Source organism: Trichomonascus vanleenenianus, assembly GCF_965637985.1.
Source record: "Trichomonascus vanleenenianus strain CLIB 3782 genome assembly, contig: TRVA0_027S, whole genome shotgun sequence".
In the NCBI taxonomy this organism is placed as follows: Eukaryota; Fungi; Ascomycota; class Dipodascomycetes; order Dipodascales; family Trichomonascaceae; genus Blastobotrys; species Blastobotrys vanleenenianus.
The window spans coordinates 102,048-121,322 of NW_027481860.1; the positions used below are offsets into that span (position 1 = coordinate 102,048).

The 19,275-nt window shown below is 49.8% G+C and overlaps 7 protein-coding genes across 7 annotated transcripts; 4 read left to right on the forward strand and 3 right to left on the reverse strand.

Moving 5' to 3' along the window:
* Positions 1–1,162: 1,162 nt before the first annotated feature.
* ERV2 (flavin-linked sulfhydryl oxidase) lies at positions 1,163–1,816 on the forward strand (the record flags this gene model as incomplete). Its single annotated transcript, XM_076685666.1, has 1 exon — positions 1,163–1,816. One exon carries the CDS (start codon positions 1,163–1,165, stop codon positions 1,814–1,816), a length of 654 nt encoding a protein of 217 aa, XP_076540115.1.
* Positions 1,817–2,065: 249 nt separating this feature from the next.
* Positions 2,066–6,284, reverse strand: TRVA0_027S01156 (uncharacterized protein; the record flags this gene model as incomplete). The annotated part of the gene is made up of 3 exons (XM_076685667.1): positions 2,066–5,689; positions 6,018–6,227; positions 6,282–6,284. The coding sequence occupies 3 exons, from the start codon at positions 6,282–6,284 to the stop codon at positions 2,066–2,068; spliced, it is 3,837 nt and encodes a 1,278-aa protein (XP_076540116.1).
* Positions 6,285–7,321: 1,037 nt separating this feature from the next.
* BMS1 (GTPase BMS1) lies at positions 7,322–10,813 on the forward strand (the record flags this gene model as incomplete). The annotated part of the gene is made up of 2 exons (XM_076685668.1): positions 7,322–7,573; positions 7,625–10,813. 2 exons carry the CDS (start codon positions 7,322–7,324, stop codon positions 10,811–10,813), a joined length of 3,441 nt encoding a protein of 1,146 aa, XP_076540117.1.
* A 379-nt stretch (positions 10,814–11,192) lies between these two features.
* On the reverse strand, positions 11,193–11,961 carry SAR1 (Arf family GTPase SAR1; the record flags this gene model as incomplete). The annotated part of the gene is made up of 3 exons (XM_076685669.1): positions 11,910–11,961; positions 11,799–11,836; positions 11,193–11,746 (listed from the first exon to the last, which is right to left on the reverse strand). The coding sequence occupies exons 2-3, from the start codon at positions 11,815–11,817 to the stop codon at positions 11,193–11,195; spliced, it is 573 nt and encodes a 190-aa protein (XP_076540118.1). The 5' UTR covers positions 11,818–11,836; positions 11,910–11,961.
* A 1,017-nt stretch (positions 11,962–12,978) lies between these two features.
* TRVA0_027S01222 (uncharacterized protein) lies at positions 12,979–14,019 on the reverse strand (the record flags this gene model as incomplete). The annotated part of the gene is made up of 1 exon (XM_076685670.1): positions 12,979–14,019. The coding sequence occupies one exon, from the start codon at positions 14,017–14,019 to the stop codon at positions 12,979–12,981; it is 1,041 nt and encodes a 346-aa protein (XP_076540119.1).
* A 987-nt stretch (positions 14,020–15,006) lies between these two features.
* Positions 15,007–17,610, forward strand: SEC27 (coatomer subunit beta'; the record flags this gene model as incomplete). The annotated part of the gene is made up of 2 exons (XM_076685671.1): positions 15,007–15,024; positions 15,079–17,610. The coding sequence occupies 2 exons, from the start codon at positions 15,007–15,009 to the stop codon at positions 17,608–17,610; spliced, it is 2,550 nt and encodes an 849-aa protein (XP_076540120.1).
* Positions 17,611–18,084: 474 nt separating this feature from the next.
* Positions 18,085–18,960, forward strand: MRM2 (21S rRNA (uridine2791-2'-O) methyltransferase; the record flags this gene model as incomplete). Its single annotated transcript, XM_076685672.1, has 3 exons — positions 18,085–18,545; positions 18,609–18,657; positions 18,721–18,960. 3 exons carry the CDS (start codon positions 18,085–18,087, stop codon positions 18,958–18,960), a joined length of 750 nt encoding a protein of 249 aa, XP_076540121.1.
* Between the last annotated feature and the right edge of the window lie 315 nt (positions 18,961–19,275).

The window sequence follows — 19,275 nt, forward strand, 5'->3', positions numbered from 1 at the left end:
ATGCCGTATTCTATCAGATCAGGGTCCTGCAGTACCGGTAGTGATTCACCTATCCTGGACTACCATGGTACGTCGTAACAAATATAGGGGTAGTATCAAATAATACGCCTAGCTAAGGTTATGAATGCAGCTATTTTCATGGAATGCTAAAATTAAAAATTATACTAGTGTTCTTCAGCGTAGGTGTCAGACATAGACTTTATCACGCTAGCAGCTAACAGACAAAGTTACGTTCTCGTATTACTTCGTGACGATAGATATCTCATAATTAGTACTGGTAATATAGAATAAAACAGTTACCAATGGTCCTCCAAAGTCTACAGGATCTCCGCGAAGCGGAGCCACGGGGGTTTGGGGGCTGGCCCCCAAGTCAATTTGAACCAGCCGGTGTATATGGGGGGACCAGTCCCCCCAAACCCCCCTGGGGCTCCGCTTCGCGGAGAAGCTGCTCTTCTGTTCTTTTATCAGGAAACCAATAACAGCTCTAAGCTATTGCGTGGAGTTGTAATTGATCCTTACTCATCATGGCGACTGCTTGACTCCCTGCTAATTCTGTGATAAAATTAGTGCCAATTTTCACCTCATTTCGACGGTTTAGGCTTTCTAATTGGTATTTTATAAGCAATTGAAAGCGGCGTTATCTTCCCTTCCAGTACTCCAAAGGGATTATACCCACTGTAAATCACTGACCAAAGTGGATGAATGTAAACGGGCTAGGTACTACGTAAGATTAAATTTTAGATTCATTCCAAAACCATTGGTGCACTTGTTCATTTTACATGAGCTCATAAGTAGATGGCTACGACATCTGGTACTCTACGAGATCACTCTATAGCCTGTTTAAGACCTGGCTCGCACGCACATAGCATTAGTAGTAGTAATAGCACTACCGGTACTACTGTACACTTTCTGCCCAGTATATAATATCTTCCAAACAAATATAAACTACTACCAATAAAGCAAAACACGCCAGGATTAAGTTAGGATCACAGGGGGAAAGTACTTGTAAGTTACAGTAAAACGGGGGGTAAAATCTCACGCCCGAGCAAAATCTTTTCGGATGCGGCACGGCTGACCGACCACCACGCCATGTACCCGCCTTCGCACTTCCATATCTTATAAAGTACCCCAGAGCCACTTCGGACCTAAAAAGCATAGAACGATGATGGTACGACGCCCGTCGCTAACCGTGCTGGCCCTGGTCATGGCCTCGGTGTTTTTCATATACTTCATCTTTTCCTCGGAAAACGGGCCAAGCGTGATCAGTCTCAGGGATCGAATAACCGGAAAGCCCACTACAGTCGAGGACCTTTCCTCCGGTGGCTCCTCGGAGACCCCGCTAAACGTTAAGGACGACATCGTCCACGGGAAGCCTATCATGGCGAAGATGGCGAACCAGACTCTTCGAGCCGAGCTTGGAAGGGCGGGCTGGAAAGTATTCCACACTATCCTTGCCCAGTACCCCGAGAAGCCTACGCAGGATGAAAGGGAGACTCTGACTACTTTCATCCAGCTGTTCTCGCGAGTTTACCCTTGCAGGGAATGTGCTGAGCACTTCCAGGAGATGATTAAGAAATACCCGCCCCAGACGTCTACCCGAGAGCATGCTTCTCAGTGGGGGTGCCATGTCCACAACATTGTCAACAAGAGGCTAGGCAAACCAGAGTTTGACTGCTTCGCTATTGCAAATAAGTACAGCTGCGGCTGCAATGAGGAGGAAGGTGCTTATGAGGATGCTGAGGCGCATGATAAAGAGTCGAAGGAACATTTAGAAGGCATCACTATTGACCAAAAGGAGGATGCCAAGGGGGGTTAAACTAACTATTAATGATCTTGCTTAATTTAAGTAGCCAGTTTCAATTTGCGTTTTTTTCAGGAATATAATATGTAATAATGTGTGAATGAATATCACTCGCTCAAGTCCTTTTAGATTTGTGACATAATATGGGTGTGATAAATCTATGAATATCACATGCTATCTAAAATAACAATACAACACGTAAATAAGGAATCTCATCACATTAAATATATAAGTCATCAGTCTATAAATACAAGTTTAACAGCGCTATTTCCTTTTGCCCCGTTTTGGCCCTCTACGTTTCTGCGTTTCGTAATGGGTATGGCCAAGCTTCTCGATGGCAAGAGTGTTAGTCCATTCCAGTACTCGCGTCGGGACACGAGCCTCCATTGCTGCTTCAAGCTCGGCCCGCTTTTCACGAACCTCTCTCGCGCGCTGGGCAGGATCCTTGTGCTTAGGCTCCTTCGGCGGTCGTCCACGCTTGGTGACATTGTAGTTCTGGCCATTGGCACCAGCACGTTCAGCCCTTCTCCGTCTCTTGATTGGCTCATCGTCCTCGTCGTCCTCGGCCGCCTCGTCTTCTTCGCCTTCCTCGCCTTCCGCGATTTGGCTCTTTTCATCCTTCTCGTCACCATTTCCCTCCTTCGACTGTGATTCAGGCTCCTTGCTATCGTCTACTTCTTCCTTTGAGTAGCCAAGTTCGTCTAGCTGTTCATCAATCTCATGCTTTCGGCGGTCCCGGTCAGCGTCAAGGTCCTCCTTGCGTGCTCGGAAACTGGTAATCAGGCGCTCTTTAATAGCTTCGAGCTCCTTGAGAAGGCGCGACTCACGATGACCAAACATGTCAAGCCAGGAAATCAATCCATCGAGCTCTTCTTCAGTGTCGTAGTAGACCCAGTCGTTCATCGAGTAGATTCCATGGGGTTTTTCTTCAATGAACTTTCGCTCTAGCGGGCTGAGATCCCCAACAGTAGTGCCGTCGCTGTCGACAATAACACCTTTGGTTTCACTGACAATCTCGCCTTTTTCGTTCTCTTCTAGCTTGGGCAGTTCAGTTTCGCCTTTAATGAAGTTAAGGAATACTCGTGCGTCTTCATCAGTTGGGCCCTGGATCCACAGTCGGCCCATGACATAGCCAGGCACACCATCATCCTCGTCTTCATGCTCTTCTCCATTGGCGGCTTGGTCCTTTTCCGGTTTCTTCGGCTGCGGGGTCGAATTCTCGCTTGGATTGTCCGCCATAACAGTATCGCCGTCGCTCGTTTTGTCGTCTGTGCCATTGGCTTCTGTTATTTCTTCGACGTCTTCTTCTTCTTCTTCATCTTTTTCTTCTTCAGCTTCTTCATGGTGCTTGACCTTTGGAGTGGGCACAAATTGACGAGCTGGACGGTTCATACCGTTAGATTCAAACCACCAGTAGCGGTTATGGAAACGGTCTTTGCCGAGCATACGCAGTCTCTGGCAGTCAAGTCGAATAAGCTCCTCTTCGAGCTTCTCAACAGAGGCGTTAATCTCAGCAATGTGCTTTTCGTGTTCTCTGTACCGCTCAAAGACCGTCTTGAACTCGGGGTCAGTATTAGCGAGGTCCACTTGAGCATCAAGGCGCTTCTTTTTACGGAGACTTGCAATCTCGTCAGCATGGAGGCCCTTCTTGTCCTCGTCAGTCAATGTTGGGTATCCGTTGGGGAAGAACCGCTTCTTTTCTTCTTCGGTAGCCTTGAGATATTCCGTGGTCGACTTAAACTCCCGCAGCTTCTCAGTTCGCTCTCGCCGAAGCTTGGTAGACTCTTCCATGCAAGTTTCGATATACGCCCGAACTACGTTGGATCCGTGGATGAGGTTGCAGAGGATTTCGAGGATCTTGACCTTGAGCTCAAACGGAAGGGCGTAATAGCCAGTGTGGGCAGACATGAGGGTAACAGGTCGATCTCGGCGGGCAAGTTCATCAAGCGCTCGCTTACACGTGTCTTTCCACTCATCGACGTAGGAAATGGTATAAAGAAGGCCAATGAGGATGTGTTGCCAGCCGCCATCTTTAAAGAATCGGCGTCTCAAACGCTCGGTCCACGAGGTGTTTTGATAGTCCAAAAACTCCATGGTCCGGTTATCTTTGACGATTTCGTCTTCTTCTTCCTCTTCTACTTTTTTCCGTCTTCCCGGTCCACGTTTCTCAACCGATCCATTCTCTTTTTCTTCCTCTTCCTCTTCCTCGTCTTTTTCCTCCTGTTCTTCCTTTTCTCCGCTCTCTTCCTTTTTGTCCTCTTCCTCTTCCTCTTCCTCTTCTTCTTCTTCTTCTTCTTCTTCTTCGTCATCGTCTTCACTATCAGACTCCTCGGGAGGAAGAGGCAGTTGCACAGCAATGCTGGCTTTTTCTGGCCGCACAATAAGCGACAGCAACGCACAGTGAATCTCATTGAGTAAGGAACACTCCGTATCATCATCTGTTAGCTTCACAGCATCAATGAAATCATCAAACGTAAACGTATCAAGTAGCAATGGCTCATGGTAAATGTTCAAAAACAGCCACGTCTCGAGTAACGCGCCAATAAGACTACCATTCTCGCCCTCACCTAAAGCAGGCTCAAACTTGAACGGATACGCGCTTTTCGCCTTGCACTTCTGACCATTGTACGGGATGTCCAGATCCTCCATGATCTTTGGCTTTTCCGGTGGAATGACAATCTGCTGCTTAAACGAGTCAGGCAGTACCGCCTTGCTATTACTCCTTTTACGCGTCTCCTGGAGAACGTGCCCATTGCTTTCGCCCATTCCACTGCTTCCCGGAGACCCCACCGCTGGCGGGGGAGGACCAGGACTATATCCAGGCGGATATGGGGCAATCAGTGGGTGATGAGGTGCGAGATGAGGCGGCAACGGGGGCGGTGGTGGTGGAGGAGGAGGTGGTGGTGGTGGAGGGAACGGATAGCCCTGCATTGGAGGTTGGAAATACAGCTGGCGGCCATCTTCTCCCGGGGGTGGTGGAGGCATTGGCACTTGGAACTGCCCCGGAGGCATGCCGTGTAGTGGGGGTGGGGGCAGCGGGATTGGTGGAGGCCTCATGTCGTCGTCGTAGTCGTCGTCTTCGTCGTGGTGCCCCTCTTCACGCACGGGCGAGCTCTCTTCGTCTTTGACTTCGGCGGTGCTGAGTCGCTGGGAGGACTTGAGCTGCTGCAAAATAAGCTGTTGTTGGTGTTGTAAAATCTGATCGTAGTTTTTGGGTTTCCGGCCCCGCCGTTTGGGAATAAGTGCGAGGGCCTGTTCCTCGAGGGTCGGCGGGGTCTCCGGCAGCTCGCGCTTCTTGCGGCCGCGTTTCTTGCCTTCTTTTCGCGTTGCGGCGTCCGGGGTTTGGTTTTCTGACTTAGGCGCTATGGCGATGGGCTCCTCGGGGGTTGGCGAAGTCGGTGGAGGCGCCTTGCGCTGGAGTTCCGGCGGGATCTCCTGGTTGATGCGGTAGATTTTGGCATATTCGTCTTTGACGAGCCACGGCGCACCGGACCACGACTCGCGCGAAACAGAGTGTTTGATAAATGTCCGGAGAATGACCTTGGTGAACTGCCGGCGGTCACGCGTCAGCTCCTCGGGACCGACGTCCATCGCTTCTTCAGGGTTGCCTACGAATTCGACCCGGAACCGTGCGTAGGCGGGGCGTACTTCGCCATTGGGCAGAGTTAGGGCGTTGAATTTGGCCTTTTCACGGATAATGACCCGGATCCGCTGGTCACGGACTTTGGCGATGACCACCTCTCCGGGGAAGAAGTCGTTGCGTAGAGTATTGTAGACATCGTCGACTAATTGGTCTAACCGTGAAATAGTGCTGAATTGTATCTTGCGCAAAATTGGCTCTTTAAGCGCCTCTGGGAAGTTTTTAATAATGTGTTTGGTCTCTCGTTGCTATTTTCTGTTAGTTCTTCTTCCACATATTAAATGAATGTTCTGTAAATCACGATATATGACGAAACATGGCGGATGATATATGATATTCTCTATCATATATAATCCATGCTTTACCATCCCATATTTGACCATAATACATGGAATTGTATATGATATTCCCTATCATAAATCCCATATTTGACCATAATCATGGATGATATTCCCTATCATAAATCCCATATTTGACCATAATCATGGGATGATATATGATATTCCCTATCACATACACTCCCACATTTGACCATAGAATGATCACAGAACTTGGAGGGGGGGGGGTTGAACATACCTCGCTTTGGTGGGCCTCAAAGAAAGTCAAACAGGTGTGTCCCGTAAGCTCGCAAATGAACTTTCGCCGCTTATAAAAATCCATACGGTCCAGATACTCCTGGTACCGCTCAAAGTACTCATTGGTGAGCGGAATCCACCACACAAGAGCGTCGTCCGGCGGAGGAGTCCCTGGCGTGGGGATCTGCACCGGTTTTCGCTTATACAAGACCTAATGCTACAATCAGCAAACTCTTCTCGTCATTTTGAGTCCATATACACCTACCATGGGGCCGTTCTGGGCGTGGTGTCGTCTAGTCGCCTTTTTACAGGCTGTATTGTGTCTGATCTCTTAAAAATTCAAACCTGCTTCCCACCTCACACAAACTAAACTGCAACGGCTTTGGGGCAGCCCCTTCTTTCTCTCTTTTTATACGAATTGGCGAAAGGTCCGGTATTGCTACGGCAAGCGTCCGAATTAAAGTATGGGTTTTTGGTGCTGGAAATTGGCTTTTGCAATGGAAATGGGGGAAAATAAAACAAAAAGAGAAAAAGAATAAAAAAACGGGTACACCCATTTTTAATTTTCATTTTCTATACCACGCATAGCCTAAGCACGGAATTTACGGACATTATGCGGAGCATGTTTCATTCTATCTTCCAACTATGACGATATTCATAATCTTTATATTTCATATTGGCATATTCAATTCTTTTATACCATCTGTCCATGGTACTGCTGTGGGTATTTTTGGGCCAAGTGTCCCCCCCTCTCCTAGATATGCGCACATTATGCATATATAAATAAGGGAGGAAAAGCTAAGCGTTCGTAAGGTTTCAGCCGTACGTTGCTCCCCAGCCAGCCATTCTCTGCAGGGGACCAACTCTCAGTAGCTACGCCTCGTCTCGACTACAGCATCCGGCACTATTGTACCGTCCCCAATTCCTCCGCGTAGCGGAGCCCCAGGGGGGTTTGGGGGGACTGGTCCCCCCAATTACGACTAAGAGGAGTACTAATCGTATGCTTTTGTAGCACCATGGACTTGGGGGCCAGCCCCCAAACCCCCGTGGCTCCGCTTCGCGGAGATCATTGATGACTGCAATATCTCCGCGCAGCGGAGCCCCAGGGGGGGTTTGGGAGGACTGGTCCCCCCATTCGTCCCCGGAGAGGCTTATGCGGCGCGTGCGGCGTGCAAAAAGGCGTGCGGCTGATATAGATTATTGGGAGTTTACGTAAGCGAAAAAAAAATATTTTATCAGTGCCGGTTCGAGATCCATAAGGTGTTTAGCGATAGCTGAAAAATTCTTTCCCCTGCACGACGTTTGATGAGTTCAACAGGCACAGAGCAGGTCAACAAGCCCCATCGGGGCGCTGACAAGGGCAAGAACTCGATGAAGAAGAAGCTTCATGCCAACGGGTTCAACGCCAAGGCGTTTGCCGTGTCGAATCCGGGCAAGCTGGAGCGGATGGCCCGGCGGACCCATGACATCAAGGAGAAGAAGTTCCATGCTCCAATGGTCGACCGGACGCCAGATGAGCCTCCACCAGTTATTGTGGCCGTTGTTGGACCTCCAGGGGTAAGTAAACCAACCTATATTTTGGGATTGTTAAGAAACTAACCGAGGCAGACGGGTAAATCAACTCTGATCAAGAGTCTTGTGCGACGATACACTAAGCACACTCTGAACGAGATCAAGGGTCCGATTACAGTAGTATCGGGCAAGCGTAGACGTCTGACGTTTATTGAATGCTCAAATGATCTTAACTCGATGATTGATATCGCTAAAGTTGCCGATCTCATTTTGCTGATGGTCGACGGTAACTTTGGGCTCGAGATGGAGACCATGGAGTTCCTCAACATTCTGTCTCCCCATGGTTTCCCGAGGATTCTCGGTGTTACTACGCATTTGGATCTTTTCAAGTCGGTCTCGACCATGCGGGCCTCGAAAAAGGCGCTCAAGCACCGGTTCTGGACCGAGGTGTACCAAGGCGCAAAGCTGTTCTACCTGTCTGGTGTCATTAATGGCCGATACCCGGACCGAGAGATCCTCAATTTGGCGCGGTTTATTAGCGTTATGAAGTTCCGACCGCTGAAATGGCGAAACGAGCACCCGTACCTGCTTGCCGACCGTGTGGTTGATATTACGAACCCGGCCCTCGTAGAACAGAACTCAAAAATTGACAGAAAAATCTCGTTCTTTGGCTATGTCCACGGTACTCCGCTGCCGTACGAGAACGCTCGTGTGCATATTCCAGGTGTGGGCGACTTGACAGTTAAAGAGGTTGAACGCCTGCCGGACCCGTGCCCCTCGCCATATGCTGTCAAGCAGGAGGAGAACAACGGCGAGAATCTGAAGCGGCGGCGTCGGCTGGACGAAAAGCTCAAGGTCATTTACGCTCCAATGAGTGATGTTGGTGGTGTGCTGATCGATAAGGATGCTGTATACATTGACGTGAATACGTCTTCTTTCACTCCAGGCCAGGAAAAGGGCCTTGGCGAGAAGCTTGTCACTTCTCTGCAAAACGCCAAGTCTTCTTCGAACACTGCTGAGCCAGAGTTCAGAATGTTCGACGACGACGATGACGAGGGTGCCACATATAGTGACGAAGAGGAGGAAGAGCAAGAGGAAGGCGGCGATAAGGGCCGAAGTGCTCTTCGTTCTGCTAGAGTGGCCGGTGGCGGACTCAACATTGAGGACTTCTCGGGCGATTCCGACGTTGAGGAAGACGAGGACGAAGATGAAGGCGACTTTGATTTCAAGGCGAAGCGGGTGACCGTGGAAGATGATAGCGACGACGGAAAAAAGAGAGTCAAGTATGAATTTGCCGATACGGATTCCGATCTCGGCGACTATGAAGCGTATGATGATGAGGAGCTGGATGACGAGACTAGCGCTCTGCGATGGAAGTCTAATCTGGCCGACGATGCAGCGCGACAGGTGGCATTCAACCGAAAACATAGAAAATGGAACCTCACCAAGCTGGTTTACATGAACGAAATCAATGAGGACGAGGTGATAAAGCGATGGAAGGGTATTATCGACGAGGATGATGAAGAAGAAGAGGAAGATATAGAAGACGATGATGACGATTTCTTCAAGAAGAAGGAGTCAAAGAAGGACAATGAGTCGGACGACTCTCTGTTCTCTGCCGAAAATGTCGACGCGCTCCTCGCCAAGTGGACTAACCCTAACGAAATATCGGCCATCAAGAGCCGATTCTATCTTCCGGTAAAGGTCACTGGAGAAGACGGGGAAGCTGATGCCGAGGGCTTTGGTGATCCAGACGAGGAGCTCTACGGTGACTTTGAGGATCTGGAAGCCGAAGAAAATGATAATGGTGAAGAAGAAGAAGAAGAGGGAAGCGAAAGCGAGGAGAAAGAGGAAAAGTCTCTGGAGCAGATCCGAGCCGAGAATGCAGCCAAAAAGGAGAAGATGCGACTCCAGATTGAAGAGCAGGCAGGCGAAGACCGAGAGTTTGGCGCTGAAGACCCTGAGAACGAGGGCGGAGAGACATGGCACGATGTCCAAAAGGCCAAAATCGCCAAGCAGCTGGAGATCAACAAGGCTGAATTTGAGGCCATGGACCCAGAAACACGAGACCGAATCGAAGGGTTCCGCGCCGGCGCTTACGTACGATTGGTATTTGAGAGCGTCCCATGCGAGTTCATCGACAACTTTGACCCCATGTACCCGCTGGTCGTTGGTGGTCTGCTGGCGAATGAAGACCGGTATGGGTTCTCTCAGGTGCGAATCAAGCGACATCGATGGCATAAGAAGATTCTCAAGTCCAACGACCCGCTTGTTATCTCCATGGGGTGGAGACGGTTCCAAACGTGTCCTATCTATACCACCTCTGACTCTCGAACGAGAAACCGAATGCTCAAGTACACGCCGGAGCACATGCACTGCTTCGCGACGTTTTACGGTCCCCTTGTGTCCCCCGGCACCGGTTTCTGTGCCGTCCAGTCGGTGTCGCAAGATGAGGTGACTGCTAGCTTCAGAATCTGCGCCACTGGTACGGTGGAGACCATTGACCAGTCAGTGGAGATTGTCAAGAAACTCAAGCTTGTCGGTCATCCGGATAAAATCTACAAGAACACTGCGTTCATTCGAGACATGTTCAACAGTTCCCTCGAGGTCGCCAAGTTCGAAGGTGCCCAGATCAAGACGGTCTCTGGTATCCGAGGTCAGATCAAGCGAGCGCTTTCCAAGCCTGACGGCCACTTCCGAGCCACTTTTGAAGACAAGATTCTCATGTCTGATATTGTGTTCCTGCGAGCGTGGCACCAGGTCAAGCCGCGTCGGTTCTATAACCCGGTTACCTCGCTTCTGCTGCAGGACAAGACGACGTGGAACGGAATGCGGCTCACTGGTAAGGTGCGGGCCGATGAAGGAATAGACTTGAAGCTGCCTGAGAACTCCAAGTACACCAAGATTGAGCGTGCTGCGCGAAAGTTCAACACACTCAAGGTGCCGCAGTCTATCCAGGCGAACCTGCCGTTCAAGTCTCAGATCCACCAGATGAAGCCGCAGAAGAAGCAGACCTATCTGCAGAAGCGAGCGGTTGTGCTTGGTGGTGAAGAGAAGAAGGCGCGGGAGCTTATGCAGAAGGTCATGACGCTGCGAAACGAAAAGGAAGCGAAGCGTAAGGCCAAGAAGCAGGAGAAGCGCGTCGAGCATGCCAAGAAGCTTGCCAAGATTGAGGACAAGCGAAAGGACCGTGAGCGACGGGAGAAGAAGGAGTACTTCCAGCGTGAAGGACGCAAGCGCCAGAGTGCGGAAGACGGTCCTTCCAAGAAGCGAGTCAAGTCTTAACTTGTTTTATGTACTGTAAATGATCCTTTACTACAATTCTCCGCGAAGCGGAGCTACAGGGGGTTTGGGGGACTGGTCCCCCAAGTACTCATACCTGGTGTGTATTCGAGGGCCAGCCCTCGAGCTCCCGTAGATGGGGGCTCTGCCCCCAAACCCCCATCAATATCAGCCAAAACCTCCGCGTAGCGGAGCCCCAGGGGGGTTTGGGGGGACTGGTCCCCCCAATTACACTAGTACTGGTGTGTACTCGAGCTCCTGTAGCTCCGCTTCGTGGAGGCCTCAACTACCAGGTAAATTTATTATTTAAGAAATATGCCTACCGATAATGGGGAGAAATTGAATAATGATACTCCAATATAGATATATATAGGTTGATTAGTTAGACGTACTGGGAAAGCCATCGGATACCTTCGCCATAGCCCTGGCGCATGACAACAGAGCACATAAACACCTCGATTGGTCGAATGTTACCCTCGAGCTGGGTCTTGCCCTTGCCAGTAGTCTGATAGAGTCCAAGAGCGTGTCGCAGCTCTTCCTCGGAAACGGCCCGGGAGTCGTCAATCTTGTTGCCCAGCACAAGGAATGGCACCTTGGCGAGCTCCTCAATGGCAAACAGCGCGTCGAGCTCGTGCTTCGACTCCTGGAACCGCTCTCGGTCGGCGGCGTCAACAAGGAAAACAATGCCATCTACCTCTGGGAAGTAGTCCTTCCACAGCCGTCGAGCCTGCAAGTGGCCACCCAGATCAAAGGTGGTGAACTTGACATTGCCAATAGCAAGCTCCTCGGAGGTTGGATGCAGGGTGGGCTGGAGAGTGGCGAGCCGGTCGTTCTTGAGCATATGCAAGAGGGTCGTCTTACCGGCATTATCGAGACCCAGGAACAGCAGCTTAGCGTGCTTGTTCAGCAGGCCAAGCGAGCTCAACACGTCATAGACTGGGTGTCCGTTAGTACTTCACCAAATCAATATGCCAGCTAAAAAACATACACCAATTGATAAGCCACATGAGATCTGTCGGTCTTTTACTGTAGACACCACGTAAAATAAAAAAATTAGCACATCTCGCCCGTATCCTTGTTATTTCTCACTCCAACTTACTATTATTTACAGACTGCGTTCCACGTAAATAAGGCGTAATGGTCAATTGATGGTGTGTTGTTTGAAAAAAGGGCCCGCGCCGCGCTGTCCCCTTTTTTTTTGGCTTGTGGCAGCGGTTGGGACCAAACGGCTCTCTCGGGCCGGGGCCTACGCGTACGACCCTCGTTTGATTCGTCAAGCGACACGACAATACTGGATTTTGGTACACCTACAGTTGTACCGGTACTTGTATTCGGTTTTGTTTAGATATGTAGAAGGATGGTCACGATATAATTATTTGTAATGTTGACCGGATGTCGGCTGCGTGTATAAGTTATTCTATTTATATCGTGATCTCAATACAGTATTAGTTAAGCTAAATTGGTATGGCACCACACATGAGCATGGGTTACAGGCAATTCATTTCATTTCATAGTATCTGTGTCCCGATTGACTTTTCAATGTCTTCTAGCATAGATATGTTCAAAAATACCGGAATGCAATCATTTAACTACCGGTAATCGCTACATATTAAACCGACTCTTCCAATTCGTTCGGGGACATTTGCTAGTTGGCAACTGGTTTCGGCGATTCCACGTGAACTCGAGTCCGATTTTTATGCCAGTGTGGCCATTTAACCATTTTTATATTCTTGCTCAGTGGCCTCTCTACGAGTCTCCAGCAGGTACGTGATTCATTTGACTAGCAGATTTTCCCCGGCATGGAAGAAATACTCGTAAGAATGGCCCGAAAGATGGTCCTCAAAGAGGACCATCGTCCAATTGCTGATTAGCCCGCTGGCAAAATATTATCAATCCCACAGTTGAAGAATATGGTTTGTAATGTCTACTAGAACAGCTGTTTTTCCCTATCCCTCACTGGGTACCCAATCCCCACGGTGCAAAAACGGTAGACCCAATTACAGTTAACACTAACTGGCTATTGCAGTAGCTAATGCTATCATGAAATGAATTTTTCCACTATATGAAAGATTTCCGGTAGTACCGGTATCACCTATAGCTATCAGTATGCTGCTTCCGAAACATTTGCATTCACATCTTCAAAATTTGGAGCAAAAGTTAACCAGTATTCATTCTCGTCTGATTCGTTTCTCCAGCCTCCCATTCAACTTTTTTTCTTCAACTCCCTCCTCATTTTGTCGCTTCTTCTGCTCTTCCACCGTCGCTCGTTCATCCTGTTGTCTAAGCCGCATAACTTCTTCATCAAGTCCCCCCACCAATGCCTTCTGTGCATCCTTAATGGAATCGATTTCATGTTTATAATTATCATATAACCATGTCACCCATGGCCAATCCACGAACTTGCGAAATCCGGATTCGTTAAGAAACTTTTCCTTCCATTTGAGAAAAGCACTAGGTCGAATCCCAGGACTTATGTAAAGGTGATCGGAAGAAGGGTCAAGTGCAGTAAAGGGAAATAACCACACAATAACTTTGAAAGCCTCTTCTTGTTCGACGAGAATAAATGATTTAGGACCCACCGACACTCCACAGTCGTCAACTTCTCTTTCTGCATCAATCACTTTTTTCATAATTGCCTGCCGCTCCTCTTGCGTGTATAGGTCCACCTCCAGGTTATCCATAAAAATTCCATCGATATATTCTCTGAGAACGACTGAAAGGCTGTAATTCCGTTCTTCATGACGGTGAAATTCGTTTACCACCATAGTGAAAGTTCCATAATACTTTGGAATGGTTTTGCCTTGCAACTGCTCCAGCTTTCTGTAACAAGCAATCGTGTGCAAAAAGGTATTTTCTGAACGACGGCGAGAGTTATAGCCGAATGAACGCGGATCATAGATCTCCACGATTACCTTAAGATTACGTCGAAGGTTGAATCCCCTTGAAGCCCTCTTAATTAGAGCTTCGTATACGCGGGGAGATGATGAAAAAGGCTCCAGCACCTCTTGCCGCAGCTCAATTGTTACTACTTTACCGTGGCGGTCAATTGGTGGTCTGTCTGGCAGTGGTACAAGTGGATTATTCCCAGCTCTGCAAGATAGCTTCAGCAACTTTTCAATGTCATCGGGCTTCGTAACCGGGTCGTAAGGATATAAATGTAGATCTCTAAGGACTGGAAAACTTGGAAAGGTACTCCTTTTCACGATCATTGTGGTTAGTTGGTAAATTTAGTCTGGGGATGTGCTGCTTTAATGGAATGGTTGGCACTCAGTAAGTGCGACATTTGCAGCGCTAACGCAATTTAATCTTCTGCAACCCAAAATACCGGAGCTAATGTTCTCAAGATGGATCGAAGTTTGAGTTGCGCAACCGCACTTTGTGAGACGTGTCTCTACCTGGTAGTTGAAATAACCGTTTTCATCATGTGATAATAAGATTCAGTGAGCTTGTTAATCGTCATAATTGGAAGTCCCACTATAGATGTGGTATAGGCTGTGTGTAAAAAGTCAAGGTTAGCAATAGCCTTCCACAGGGCAGCGCCGAACTTTGATGACATTGCAAACTTCGGAGCACCCGTAGAATCGGGTAAGACCAATTGGTGCTTTGCAAGACAGATCAAATCTACTAAGTTAGGAATTATTCAAGCCTTTCAACAATGGATTGGTTGGTTCTCTCATAGTCTTGCAAATCAATAACTGATAACTTTTCTGTAGTACCGTATAGCTTCATTTGGTACGGGAAAGCGCATGGAGAAATACTAAGCTAATAATTCCTCAGGCATTAGCCATATCCATTGTTATATAGCGATTTATAATTGTCATACCTACTATCACGCATAATCTACGCTACTTTTGGAATACGCCATGGACCACTAAACGGTAATTAGCTACCATATGTATCGCGACCAATCTCGGTCTGAGAGGGGGTTTGGGGGTTTCCCCCCAACTACGGGGTCTGGGGCAGAGCCCCAGGAAGGCCTAAGCCTGGAGATTCAATTCCCCCCCCCCCCCCCCCCCCCCGGCGACTCCACAACTGGCACTTTCAGCGTTAGCCTAGCTGGTTTAGGTGAGATGATGCCGGGGTGGAGTGGAAGGGGGTGCACAGCCGTGTGCGGTTGGTGGGAGTTCTTTCCCGGGCGAACGACGTGGCATTCGAAGACACACGAACCCACGCCAGTCGAGAAAAGGAGGACGAAGATGAAGCTGGACGTGAAGGTAAGTGGGCAATGGCACTGGGGACTAGTGGAAAGAGGCTAACGTTATGTACAGAAACTGTACCAGAATCATTCTGATCGCGTCAAGGCGATTGACATTCATCCCACTGAACCGTGGGTGCTGAGCACCTTCTACAGCGGGCGGGTTCAGCTGGTCAACTACGAGAGTGGCGCCATTGTCAAGTCGATTGAGGTCAGCGATGTGCCGGTGCGGGCCGGTAGGTTCATTGCGCGCAAGAACTGGATCGTACTGGGCAGCGACGACTTCCAGATCCGCGTCTACAACTACAACACGGGCGCGAAGGTGAAGCAGTTTGAGGCTCACCCAGACTACATCCGATGCCTTGCGGTGCACCCGACGCAGCCGTTTGTCATTTCGGCAGGCGACGACATGACAATCAAGCTATGGAACTGGGAGATGGAATGGAAGAACACGCAGACGTTTGAGGGCCACGGGCACTATATCATGTACGTTGCGTTCAATCCCAAGGACCCCAACACGTTTGCGTCGGCATGCTTGGATCGTACTGTCAAGATCTGGTCTCTGGGCTCTTCCACGCCCAATTTCACGCTCGACACGCACGATAGTCGCGGATTGAACTTCGTGGAGTACTACCCGCAAAGCGACAAGCCTTATATCATCACGACTTCGGATGACCGAACCATCCGTGTATGGGATTACCAGACGAAGAGTTGTGTGGCTACTTTGGAAGGGCATCAGCACAATGTGTCGTTTGCCGTGTTCCACCCGGAGCTGCCTATTATCATTTCCGGTTCTGAGGACTCAACGATTAAAATCTGGAACGCCAACACTTACAAGCTCGAGCAGACGCATAACTATGGTCTGGAGCGCGCTTGGTGCGCCATGTGCCGTAAGGGGTCCAACGTGGTCGCCTTGGGTTTTGATGCCGGCACCGTCGTGCTACAGCTCGGAAAAGAAGAGCCAGCCATCTCGATGGACCCCAATGGCAAGATTGTGTGGTCGCGGCACTCGGAAGTGCACTCTACTGTAATCAAAGGTGGCGAGGAGGTTAGCGATGGCGAAATTCTGCCGCTGACGGCCAAGGAGCTTGGCAGCGTAGAAGTTTACCCGACCAAACTCGTGCATTCGCCCAACGGGCGGTTCGTAGCCGTCACTGGAGACGGAGAGTATATCATTTACACGGCTCTCGCGTGGCGAAACAAGAGCTTTGGCACGGCGCTTGACTTTGCGTGGGCCCAAGACTCGAATGAATACGCCGTGCTCGACACAAACCACAGCATACGGCTGTTCAAGAACTTCAAGGAGCGTCCTCTGGGGCATGTAAGCGTCGACTTTGCGCCCCAGCGCATCTTTGGAGGTACGCTATTGGGTGTCAAGGGCGATGGTTTCGTCATGTTCTACGACTGGGAGACGGGCTACTTTGTGCGACGCGTCGATATTGAAGCTACCCAGGTCGTGTGGGCCGACTCGGGCTCGCTCGTGGCCATTGCCACTGAGGAGAGCTTCTTCACTCTAACTTTCGACGCCGCAGAATTCGCTCGGGCTGTTGAGGCTGGCGAGTGGAACGAGGAAGATGGCGTTGAGACAGCGTTTGAAGTTGATCAGGACGTAGCAGATGCCGTGCGAACCGGCCGGTGGGTCGGCGACTGCTTCATCTACACGACGTTCTCCAACCGGCTCAATTACCTCGTAGGCCCCCAAACTTACACCATTTCGCACTTTGACAAGCAGATGTACCTGTTGGGGTACATCCCGCGAGACAACAGCGTGTACCTGGCGGACCGTGACATCAACGTGACCTCTTACCATCTGTCGCTGGCTGTCGTTGAGTACCAGACTGTCGTTCTGCGTGGCGATATGGACTACGCCCGGGAGCTGCTGGACCAGGTGCCGGAGAAGGAACGGACCAAGGTGGCCCGATTCCTCGAGGCTCAGGGCCAGACTGAGGAGGCGTTTGAAGTGACGCTGGACGATGAGCATAAATTCGACCTGGCCCTGACACTGGGACGGCTCGGCGATGCAGAAGACATTGCGGCCAACCTGGCCAGTGAACACAAGTGGAAGCAGCTTGGCGACACGGCGCTCGAGCGGTGGAACGTGGTGCTTGCGGAACGATGCTTTGAGAAGGCCGGTGATCTCGAGTCACTGCTGCTGGTATACACCTCTACTGGTAACAAGAAGGCTCTTGCACCGGTGGCTGCTAAGGCGGCTGAGCTGGGCAAGTACAACCTGGCGATGAACGCGTTGTGGTTCATTGGCGATGTCGACGGGTGCGTTGCCCTGCTCAACAAGAGCGGGCGTTCCTCGGAGGCCGCGTTGTTTGCATTGACCTATGGCGGTGACATTAACGGAAGCGTCAAGCTCTGGAAGGAATCGCTGGCCAAGGATGGCAGGACCAAGATCGCCGACACCATCGCCGACCCGGCGGAAAACGCTGACCTTTTCCCCTCTAACGTTGGCCAGAAGAGCTCCATGAAGAACGTCACTAACGATTTGATCGATGTTGAGGATGTCGACGCCGAAGAAGATAGCCAACAGCCAACACCCCAGCTGGGAGAAGATGCAGAAGAAGAGGCCGTAGAGGCCGACGATGACGAGGAGTAGATACGAAGGATAAATATTTGTGTAATTTTTGATGATATATGTTCACTTTTGTATTCGAGGGCCAGCCCTCGAGCTCCCGTAGTTGGGGGCTCTGCCCCCAAACCCCCGTTACAAGAATCTTTGTCATATCAACCAGTTCTCAAGAGGGGTGTGCCCCCTGCCCCCAATTGCATTGAAACAGATCTATTTGCGGTTACGTAATTTGTTACAGCCGTTTGGTTCTGTAACGAATTCTGTAACAAATTTTATTCTCCTCTTGGGAGGCGTAACAAAATGACTACGTTAACCGGAATCTCCGCGGAGCGGAGCCCCAGGGGGGTTTGGGGGGACTGGTCCCTCCAATTGCATTAGGTAGCAGCAGGCATCAAGCTTCCATAGCTCCGCTGCGCGAGGGTTGTGTGAAGTATGTAAGTGGAGTACGTTAAGAGTATGTGTGGTCGGGTCTAAGGTTTTCCGACACACCCCCAAGCCACTATGGTCCCCCTGATAAGAGCGGCTATCACTCCGAGTGGACTGGGCAAATGGGCATGGCAGGCTGCCAGCTATGCGACAAAGTCGTCTTCGTCGAGATGGCTCCAGCGACAGAAGGCGGACCGGTTCACGCAGGAGGCCAAGATGCGGAACTACGCTTCACGGGCGGCTTATAAGCTCAAGGAGATGGACAAACGGTACAAGCTATTCCGAAGCGGAATGACCGTGGTCGATCTGGGGTTTGCGCCTGGATCGTGGACTCAGGTGGCCGTGGAGGAGACTTCGCCAGGCGGTACGGTTGTCGGGGTTGATATTCTGCATCATCCGCCGCCCGCCGGAGCGTCGGTCATCCAGGGCAACTTTCTGTCGACGGAAGTGCAGAATCAGGTTAAGGAGCTTGTTGCGAGATCCAAGGGGGGTGAAGACGGTGGTCCGGTAAGCATAGACGTTGTTCTAAGTGACATGTGCGCACCATGGCCCCAAGTGACGGGATATTGGGTTAGAAATGTTAACGATCCGTATATTAGGATGGCGAATACGAGCGGGATTGCAGTGAAGGATCACGGAGCAAGTATTGTACGTATTATTATCCCTGGGAGGGTTGTGGGAAGATGTGAGTGCTAATGGTATCAATGGTAGGACTTGTGCGATGCAGCGTTACTCTTTGCAATTGAGTGTCTAAAGCCGAATGGGTCATTTGTATGCAAATTCTATACTGGTCCCGAGGACAAGGAATTAGAGGCGAGGTTGAAGAAGGTGTTTAAGAAAGTGAAGAGAGAGAAGCCGGAAGCGTCACGGAAAGAGAGCAAAGAGATGTATTTTGTTGGTCTCAACAAGAGGGAAGGCGTGAAAAAGGAGGATATATGGGACATGTTCTAACGATATTTTTTATTTATTTGAATGCATTGTGTATATTAATTGCTAGAGTGCTGTTGGCAGTTGAATGAATGTACAATTGCAAACTGCCGCCATTGGTAGTCTAATTGCTTTAATAGTTTTATTTGATTGACAGCATTTGTGCTTAATTGTTTTATTTAATTGGTAGTTAGTAGTTGTAAAACCTAACTTCCAACTTTCAGCCGTGAATAGAATAGCCCTACGCCAGGCAAGCAGACGTGTCGTCGCATTGAAGAACGAAAGTGATATTACATAAGCGAATGGGGTGGGAAAAAAATAGCCCTATGGCAGGTAACT